At 44.3% G+C, this 10,108-nt stretch overlaps 1 protein-coding gene across 2 annotated transcripts in view; it reads left to right on the top strand.

Moving 5' to 3' along the window:
• The window catches only part of SLC35E1 (solute carrier family 35, member E1), an 11,502-nt gene extending 3,325 nt beyond the window's left edge, over nt 1-8,177 (top strand). For both annotated transcript variants that reach the window (XM_005856708.2, XM_014538234.1), the window contains exons 4-6: nt 1,054-1,179; nt 4,567-4,812; nt 5,283-8,177. In XM_005856708.2, the coding sequence (XP_005856770.2) occupies nt 1,054-1,179; nt 4,567-4,812; nt 5,283-5,513 (603 nt within the window). In that variant the 3' untranslated portion in view covers nt 5,514-8,177. The remainder of the gene's footprint in view (nt 1-1,053; nt 1,180-4,566; nt 4,813-5,282) is intronic.
• Nucleotides 8,178-10,108: the final 1,931 nt, after the last annotated feature.

Below are 10,108 nucleotides of genomic sequence, written 5' to 3'. Positions count from 1 at the left end.
GTGGGGGGGGAGCAAAGGTACTCACTTTGAGGGAAGAAGAGGGGGAAAGGTGGGGCATGCTTCAGAGAGAGAATGAAAGAGAACATGTATGCCAAGAGATTATATTTTTTATTATACAATTAACATATGCTTGATGGGAAAAAAATAGAGAAAAGCTTAATGAAAAAAAATCAGAATTGAGTACCTACTTGTGTGCCAGGCACTGTAGTAGGTGCTAGAAATGAAGAATTAAGAGACTTGCCCCACCTGTCAAGGGGTTTCTATGCTATTGGGTAAACAGTGCTAGGGGTATTTTCTGCACAGCTTTTGGAGTTATAATATGGATACATGTTAGAATTTTGTTTTGTTCATTTATTATTGTAACATTGCATTCTCCGATATCATTAAAAAATATTGCTCTTAACTCCTGTAACAATCCCATTCCTCAGGTACCACAATTAATACAGTTAGTTCTATTGCAAATGCAGGTTATTTCCAAGTACAGTGGGGCCTTGACTTACGAGTTTAATTCGTTCCGAGACCAAGCTGGCTAAGGAGCTTGTTAACTCAAATTACTCTGTCAACTCAATGCAAAAAATCGGCAGAGACAGCTGGTATCAAAAAACTCGTTAGTCAAGGCCCCACTGTATTCATTGTAAGTAATGCAATAATTTACAATGTCTTTCTCTCAGGTGATTTCCTTATGATTGGCTTATATAAGGATATAATGATAAGGGTCAGAAGACATATATGGCTCTTGATATACTTTACCTGGTTGTGTTCTGAAACAGTAATACACCAATTTAGTGGGATTTTAGAGTGCCACGCCAGCATTGAGGCAATGCGTGTTGCTGTTTTGTTTTTGCTTTGTTTTTCTTTTGTCGGTCCTTTGTGTATAAAACATTGTACTTGTTTTAGGCATGAGCTGCCTATCTCATCATAGGTACCCTTGCAGGTATAGTAGTCAAGGTCTGATTTCAGGGTTAATGTACAGTCACTGTGTTTGGAGCCTGAGTAACTAGTCTTTGACACTTACAGTGTCGATTGGCCTTTAAAGAGATTTTCTCTCTTCAGGTATTGAGAGACTCACGGATCCACCATCTGAGGCTGCTGAACATCTTGGGCTGCCACGCCATCTTCTTTATGATCCCCACGTGGGTCCTGGTGGACCTCTCGGCTTTCCTGGTCAGCAGTGACCTGGTGAGTTGGCCAGCACCAAGAACACACCCTTTTCTTGACTGGTTCCAAAGTGGGTGCTTTGTCAGGGAGCTACACCTCTGTGTTGACTTTGGGGCTGTTGGGGCCTCTGACAGCCTGGTCTTTAAATCCTCATCTCTTTGTCGTGACTCACGTTGTATGAAGTCGAGGAAATTGGCTTTCTTTGCATTTCCTTCTCCAGCTTGCTAGATCCCAGCTGTTGATAGCAGTGGCGTGAAAGATGAAAAAACTGCCAGCACAGGGGACTTTCCTGTCTTGATAATCTGGTTCATACCTCACTCTAACGTTAAAACTGCGTTTGATTCCTTTCTGGGTGGCATCTCTGTACATATTTCGTGTACTACAGTTGTAGCTGTAGCTCTCTTGAGCACAGGAAATAGTGTCTTCTCACCACCTGTGCCGGGCTAGCCTCCAGAGAGCACGCTAGAAACTAATGCAGGAGGCAGTGATAAGGAGCTGTGTGTGGTTCTTCCAGGCCTGAGTTATGGAGGAGTACATGTTTATTAGGGCTTAATGCGATCTGGCTAGATTCTTGACATTCGTCTCTAATTCTTAGCTCCACCTGTGGCTATAGTGGAGCTTATCTCCAGTTATCAGATAAGGAAATTGTGGCTCTGTGTTCTGATTTCCCTTCCACATTGCTTAGCTATGATTTTTCTGTGAAGAATTTTTCATCATCGACCAGGACTAGTCTGTTATCTTGAAGTACAGACTAGTACTTGAGGCAGTGCAGTGCTTCTCTTCCCTTTTAATTACCGTTTTCAGAGTAAGAGTTAGAGCTGATAAACCAGTGAGTTGAAGTGTTTTTCCTTTTTTGGGGCGTGGAGTAGGGTTCTTTTATTTCAATTCCCATTTAACATCACATAATTTATTACTGCTTTGGCTTTTTATGAATATCTTTTTTGGAACACTTGGTTCCTTGCAACATGTCTATTTGGTTATTCTTCTCCAGTTATTTACATACATGGTTCTACTATACACACACATTGCTTCAGACTGAGAATCCCTGGGGACAACTGCAGGTCAAGCAAGAAGTTCAAGATTTCTGTGCAGCTCTACTTGTCCTTAGAACATGTTCCATTAAAAATGTCCAGCCCTGGCTGGTTTGGCTCAGTGGATAGAGCGTCGGCCTGCGAACTCAAGGGTCCCAGGTTCGATTCCGGTCAAGGGCATGGCATGTACCTTGGTTGCGGGCCCATACCCAGTAGGGCTGTGCAGGAGGCAGCTGATCGATGTTTCTCTCTCATCGATGTTTCTAACTCTCTATCCCTCTCCCTTCTTCTCTGTAAAAAATCAATAAAATATATTTTTTTAAAAAAATGTCCAGCAGGCCCTGGCCAGTTTTGTTCAGTGGTTAGACATTGGCCCGTGGACGAAAGGGGTCATGGGTTTGATTCCTGGTCAAGGGCATGTACCTCAGTTGCAGGTTCCCCAGCCCCAGTAGGGGCACATTCTGGAGGCAACCGATCGATGTGCCTATCTCGCTTCCCCTCCTCCCTTCCACTCTCTAGAAATCAATTTTTAAAATATCATCAGGGATGGATTAAAAAAAAAATTTTACAGAGGTCATTTTGTTGGAGCATTGATGAGATGCTATAGGAACTTAACTCTTGCTTATATCACTTAGCCTCTGGTAAAACTGGTTTCATTAATATGTCCTTCCGCTTCAAGTCTCAGAACCTGTCATTGTCATTGAGGCCTTACTGTACAATTGAAATACTCTGCTCTAAGGGCACTTGCAAGAATTGTTTTCACAATGTGCCCGTGTCAATGACAACCATTGGGTTCCTTTCCAATTTTTAGACATTGCTTTCTCTCCACACCCTTTACTGAATGTCAAAGCCAAATGATATGACAAGGTGTATTCAAAGATACATTCATAACTTTCCTCCTCCTCACACAAAAAGTGACTTTTTAGATATTTAGAAAAGAATAACTTGCTTTTTTCACTCAATATGTCCTGGAGATCACTCATGTTGATGTATTTAGGTCTTCTCATTCCTTTCATTGGCTACATTGTATTGTTGATAGGTTTGGTATCAGTTCTCTTATGCTGTCCTATGTTACAGCTCTTCGGTGTCTCTGTGCATATACACGCACAAAATGTATATATAGGCTTTGCTCTGGTCTCTTTTCTTTGCTTTTTCTTGTATTGAGGGCATGTTTCAGTTTTCTTCTAGTGATCACCTTTTCTTTTTTTCTTTATTTTTTAATCTTCACCCAAGGTTTTTATTCCCATTGATTTATTTTTAGAGAAAGTAGAAGGCGGGGGGAGGGGCAGGAGGAGAGAAACATCAACGTTAGATAGACACACCAATTGCCTTCTTATGTTTGTGTGGCTTGGAATTTTTTTTAAAGCACTTTTGGAGCCATGATGGCATTTGATCTACACAATGGTGGCATTGTGCAGGCTCAACAGGGATCATCCCTGTTGCAGAGAGAACAAACCACAATCAGAGAGGTCAAACAGTTGCCCAGGGCTTCCAGAAACGGGGCAGACCCAGGTCCTCTGCCTCCCCACCTCGGGGGGTTTCTTCATATATCAGGGGCTGCCTTCCTAGGACCTCCCTGTCTTACAGAATGTATCATGTCTGCTATGGTCTGAATGTTTGTGTTCCCCCAAAACCCACATGTTGAAACCCAACCCCCAATGTGATGGTGTTAGAAGGTGGGGCCTTTGGGAGGTAATTAGATCATGGGGGTGATGGAGCCCTCATCAAGTGGGATCAGTACTCTAAAGGGACCCCAGAGAGCATCCTTACCTCTCCCACCTTTGAGGACACCACAGGCAAACACCATCTGTGAACCAAGAAGCCCACACCAGACACGGAATCTCCTTGATTTTGGACTCCAGCCTCCAGAACTAAGAAATAAATGTCTGTTGTTTATAAGCCCCCAGGCCTGTGGTGTCTATTACAGGAGCCCGATCAGACTGAGACCTTACTCCGTCAACCCCAGAGCCCTGGCCTTCACTGTCCAGGGATGAGGGAAGGCTCTGGTTCACGCCATGCTCTGCACCCTTTGGACACCTGATTTCCTTCTTGGAGCCTCCACTTTCTCAGCAGAAGGGGAAGGTGGCGATGACGATGGTGGTGGTGGTGGTGATGAGGGCAGTGACAGTAGTGGTTGATGATGGTGGTGATTGTAACAATGATGGTGACGTTGAAAGCAGTGATGATGGTGATGGTGATGACTGTTGTGCCATGCAGTGTCGTGAGGGTTAGAGGCTGTGTGTATAAAGCACCTGCTATCACACTAGAACCCATCTTGGTCTGTACCAGCTGACCCCAATAAACCACTCTGTGCCGCTCTCCCAACCTCTGCCAGGGCTGGCATGTGACCATGGTGCTGTCTTGCTCCTGTCTGTAGACCTATGTGTCCCAGTGGCCCTGGACGCTCCTGCTTCTGGCTGTCAGTGGCTTCTGTAACTTTGCCCAGAACGTCATTGCCTTCAGTATCCTCAACCTCATCAGCCCTCTAAGCTATTCGGTCGCCAACGCCACCAAGAGAATCATGGTCATCACAGTGTCCCTGATCATGTTGCGGAACCCTGTCACCAGCACCAACGTCCTGGGCATGATGACAGCCATCCTGGGGGTTTTCCTGTACAACAAGGTGAGTCTGGGATAGAGGAGCTTGTCTAACCCCTTGACACCCAGGGAGGCACCAAGAGTTGGTGGAGAGGGGAAAAGAAGTGGCCTCGCCAGAAGCTAAGAGGCCCAGGCTCCAGCTCCCAGTTTTGCCAACCTGGTTTATGGTCTTGGCACAGCCCCTCCTATCCTGACCTGCCTTTTCCCCCATGGATGACCCCAGTCCTTGCCTCACTCCAGCTGTGGCTCTTGGGTCTCCTGAGGCTTTGTCAGGATGTCACTCTCTTCTTATGCAGGCTGTTTAGTCCTCTGTAAGGACACGGGATGGCTAACAGGGAGTGCCAGTCCATTAACCGTTCACTGGCCATGTCCAGCCCTGCTGGGTCAACACTTGCATGGCCTTGAAGGGCTACTTGGCAGGGAATCTTGAGCTCCCCTTTGTCTTGTGTGTGTTCTGGGAAGGAGCCAATGTCCACTGCTCTCTTGACCCTGCAGACCAAGTACGATGCGAATCGGCAAGCACAGAAGCACCTCCTCCCTATCACGGCAGGGGACCTGAGCAGTAAGGAGCATCACCGGAGCCCCCTGAAGAAGCCCCACAACGGCGTCCTCTTCCCCCAACATGGGGACTATCAGTATGGCCGCAACAACACCTTAACAGACCACTTCCAGTACAGCCGGCAGAATTACCCAAACTCATACAGTTTGAACCGCTATGACGTGTAGAGCCAAGAGGATAGGCTGGGCTGTTCTGCAACTCCCCGCAAACCCACCCCTCCCAGCAGTACCAGGAACTTCTGACAACCGGTGAATGTAAGCCCAGCCGAGGGTACGGTGCGCAACCATCAGAGGACCCTGGGGTTCCCGGCCCGCGGAGCAGCAGGATGTCTTCCCTGCAGTGAGGACCACAGCCCTCGAGCACTGGTGTTCATGCTCTTTCTTCCTGGAGTTTGTCATCTGAGGCGGCAGCACTATGGAGATCTTGGCCAGGTTTTACCTTTCTGTGTGGACTTAATCCCCAAGTCATGTACTTCAGAGTTCTTGTTCTGCTTCTCAGATAGCATTTCCAGAAAATCCTCTGGAAAGGTGGAATCGTTGTGGATATAGACCCTGGCATGGGTGAGGAGATGGACTCAGTGTCCCTTTCAGCCTCATGGCTATTTGCAGTTACTGGCAAATGCTCCCAAGTGCACAGCTGTTGGTAGTTAGCATTGAATTCTTAGAGGCTGATTCTTTGACCAGTAAGTCAGAGTTGTGTGTCAGGTTCCAGAAGGAAGAGCGGAGTAGGGCATTGCTCCTCTCAGAGCAGTGAGGAGGAGACTTGGAGGGCTGGGGGAGGGAGCATTAGGAAATCAAGTTCAGTGTTTCAAACTCTATTTCTGACTTTGTCTTTTCTGGTGGGTCTTCACTGCTGTGACGATTTGGTAGGATGTCCAGGAGATGTTGATTTCATGAAGATCTCATTTTTGTAGGGAATGTTTTGTAGTTGTGTATTTATGCCTTGGTCCCCAGTAGAAGATGCATACAGACTGGCGTATAGATTGAAAAACCTTTTGCTTTAAATGTTTAAAAACAAAAAAAGTTCCCACTGCTGATGCCTTTCTGACACATACCAGCATTTGGTAGGAAACAGTGAGGTATTGAGAAGCACCTCTCAAATGACCATAATCGCTGAAAACAGAATGAATCAAGAATATTACCTGGATGGTTTGTGTGACAGACAAGAGCAGTGCTTTGATTCCGTGTCCTATTCTTGTGGTGCTTACATTGGGATCTGAATCATGTCCTGGTGAAGGGAAAAGAGGCGAGCGCCAAGCTAGGATCTGGTTGGTCAAGAAAAAGTTGGCTTAAAAAAAAAAGTAGGAATAGTTAGTTTGGGGAGGTTCACAGCACGATGACCTGTGTGCCAAGCTCCCGGTGGGGGTTTCCATCTTTCTTGGCATCATGGAGGCCTGTTACCCTCCTCCTGGGACACTGGCGGGGTCTGTGGTGATGCTGCTGTCTTCCTCTAGCACTGTCCCCAACAGCTGGGGCAGGAGTCATCCTTTACCTCCTGGTGAGTGAGACATTTTTCCCACTCAGAGAGTAAGAGACAGTTTACGCTTGACTTGGTTTGTTTCTGATAATTGGAATTTTGAATTTAAGAGGTTGTCAGCTTACATTGGGCCACTTCTGGAGAGGTCTGGGATGCCTTCTGGCCTGTGAGTTTATGAACCGCCAGCCTCTGAAGTCCATTTGTTGTCTGTTATTCGCTTGCTTTCTAATTACTTTGGCCCCAGATTTCAAGATGATTGCTGTGTGAAATCTGAAAAGGCAATCCTGAAGGGTGTTACTGGTGATGAGCTTGCTGAGTGCCTTCTCCAGAAGCAGTCAAGCCTACAGTTGAATTTTTCTCAAAGCTGAATAACAAATGGGAATAATTTTGAACTGCAAAGAATTTGCAGTGTTGTCTTTATGATTAGAGTAACTGACTCCTTGAACATATATTTGAACTCCAAAATGAATTATGCCTACATTCAGATTTAATGAAATTTCTGATGTTGCTGAAATGTGTATATTAGTTTGTTTTCCTTTTCCAATGCAGAAACTGCTGGTGAGGGGAAATGACTGGTTTTATTATGGTTTATAAATTAATAAATGGGATATTTAATTCTGTACATAAATTTACAGTAAGTACATACACTGGAATAAATGAGACAATCATATTAGGCCAAATTATCAAATCAAAAGACAAAGACATACTTTTGAGACTTGACAGTTCAGAGCTGACTGACCCCTTGAAGGCTGGTTTCCCAGCCACTACTGCCTGGCCCGCCTCCCACATTCACATTTGCAGCTGTTCCCCTCACACTCCTCGCTACTCGGGTTTGTGGTAGCGAGTCCAGTTTACCCACTTGTGGTGTGGTCTGGCCTGCAACACTAACCCAACTCCTTCATTTTACAGAAGGGGAAACTGAGGCTCAGAGGACATTTTTAAAGTGTTTGGATCACTGTATTGAGACTTGGTGTAGAATTTTTTAAGTCATGACTGTATTTTAAGTCATTCATTATAGGGAAAATCACACCCCTATTACAAAGGAGAGAAGCCAGAATATGTTCCAGTGAAGCACTGGATCTTCTGAATTTTGCTGTGTATTTGGCATACATAATGCAATAGGCCCTTTATTATTGCTGGGACACAACTAGACCTAATTTGTTAAGGGTCTAACAGTCTTAAGGGCAGAAAACATTAAATTATTAAAGGATCTGAAAATTGTGAATTCTTTTTTTTTTTTTTTTTAAATGATCACCTGTTTTCAAGACTTAAATGCTGTAGACTATCCGTTGGGAATGACTGTATATTCATTGATGGCATTTACCAAAAATAAATGATGGTCTCTAGGGAATCAAGACTGGTCCCAGTTTGTCAGTGAGGGTCTCTTTCTGAGTGACTGTCTTCAGTGTGTCCAGCAACAAGACGAACAAGAGGTATAGAAAGAACAATCTACGTGGTTCTCATATCCAAGAGTTACAAACCTTATTTTCCTGAGCCAAATTTAGGACCTGTGATTTGTGAATTTATGTGACAGTAGAATAAAACTATAGAAATCCCAGCTTATCAGTAATGACATGCCTTTATTGAACAGAGTAACAAAATCCAAGAACGTCCTGGCAGCTTGTGCTTATGGAGCACATTTCTGAGGTGTGATACTTACTACATGCCCAGTGCAGTGGTTTCTCACACAAAATCCTTATAATCCCTTTGCATTAATTTATTATTTAATAGATGAAAATGAGGCCCAAAAGGGTTAATTGTCTTGGATCACCCAGCTACTTAAGTCTGCCTCCAAAGCCCAGTCCCCTCCCTATGACTCAGAAACCATTCCCTTCAATTGCAGTTGAAGTTGACTGAGCACAAGAGAGTCAGGGGGCTTTGGCTAGAAATAAATGACAAAGATCTGTAGAGTCTTAGGGATTTGCAAATCGGAAACAACTAAGCACTACCCAGAGTGTTCCAAAGAAGAAAGAAAAACAGTTCTTACAGTAAAAAGTACATTTTTGAAAAGAATCAGCCCTGCATTCTGAGCCTCTGGACTGGTGTGATGGTAATCTAGAAGTTCTGTGATCTGGATAATGGATGTAAGTTTTCCTAAGTCCTTTATTCTTTCCTAAGTCTACAGAGGGTTATCTATCAGGCATTGATGCACAACTGAAGAGTTAAAAAAAAAAAAAGGGTGTAGCTCGGTTGAGTGTCATCCCATGCAACAAGAGATGGCAGGTTGATTCCCAGTCAGGGCACATGCCCAGGTTGTGGGCTTGATCCCCCGTAGGGGGTGTGCAGGAGGCAGCTGATTGATGTTTTGCTCTCACATCAATGTTTCTCTCTAAAATCAATAAGAACAGTTTGTTTGTTTGTTTGTTTGTTTTAAAGTGTAAGGCCTCACCTAGTTAAAGCAAGAACTTATTTACTCATGCCTCAGCCTACTTGATTTTAGTAATTTAGCAACCTGACTATACTGACAGTTTTCTTCATTCTTTCCTCAAAGGGTATGTTTCTGTTAAAACAACTGCCTACAACTTTTTAATTCATAAATCTTTTGTTCAGTGATTTACTGAACCTTTAATATGTACCAAGTACACAAAGCTGAGATATATAAGCCTTCTACCCTCAGAGCACTCACCTTAATTTATACAGCACAGAGGTGCTTTGTTGTAGGTACATGAAAAAAATGCTAAGGAACATACAGGGTAGAAGGGCATATGGGAATGTTTTGACTTGCACTTAATAATTCACAAGGTATTTTTACACAGTTTGTATTATATGTGCCTCATTTAAACATTAGAACCCAAGTGGGATATATTAGCCTCATTTTATAGAGGGAAATAGAAGTTGATTTGGCCCATGGAGCAGACCTGCAACCCAAGAGTGTCTGACTGCAAGTCCAGGGCCCTCTGCTGAGCAGAGCAGCCCTAATAGTTAGCTTTGGTTTTTCTTCACCTAAGTCATATACTCCTAAGAGTAGCTGGTGTGATCCAAATATACCCTGGCCCAGCCACTGTAGCTTGGTGGTTGAGTGTGAACCTACGAATCAGGAGGTCACGGTTCAGTTCCCGGTTGGAGCACATGCCGGGTTACAGCTCAATCCCCAGTGAGGGATGGGGGTGCAGGAGGTAGCTGATCAATGATTCTCTCATCATTGATGTTTCTCTTTTTCCCTCTCCCTTCCTCTCTGAAATCAATAAAAATATGGTTTTTTTTAAAAGGTATATCCTGTCATTTCACTTGCCTGGACCATACTGCTACTGTAAGACCCTGAAGGATGACCCAAGAGGTTTTGTAG

Source organism: Myotis brandtii, unplaced genomic scaffold, assembly GCF_000412655.1.
Source record: "Myotis brandtii unplaced genomic scaffold, ASM41265v1 scaffold1040, whole genome shotgun sequence".
Classification (NCBI taxonomy): Eukaryota; Metazoa; Chordata; class Mammalia; order Chiroptera; family Vespertilionidae; genus Myotis; species Myotis brandtii.
This window is presented reverse-complemented; position numbering and strand designations above follow the sequence as displayed.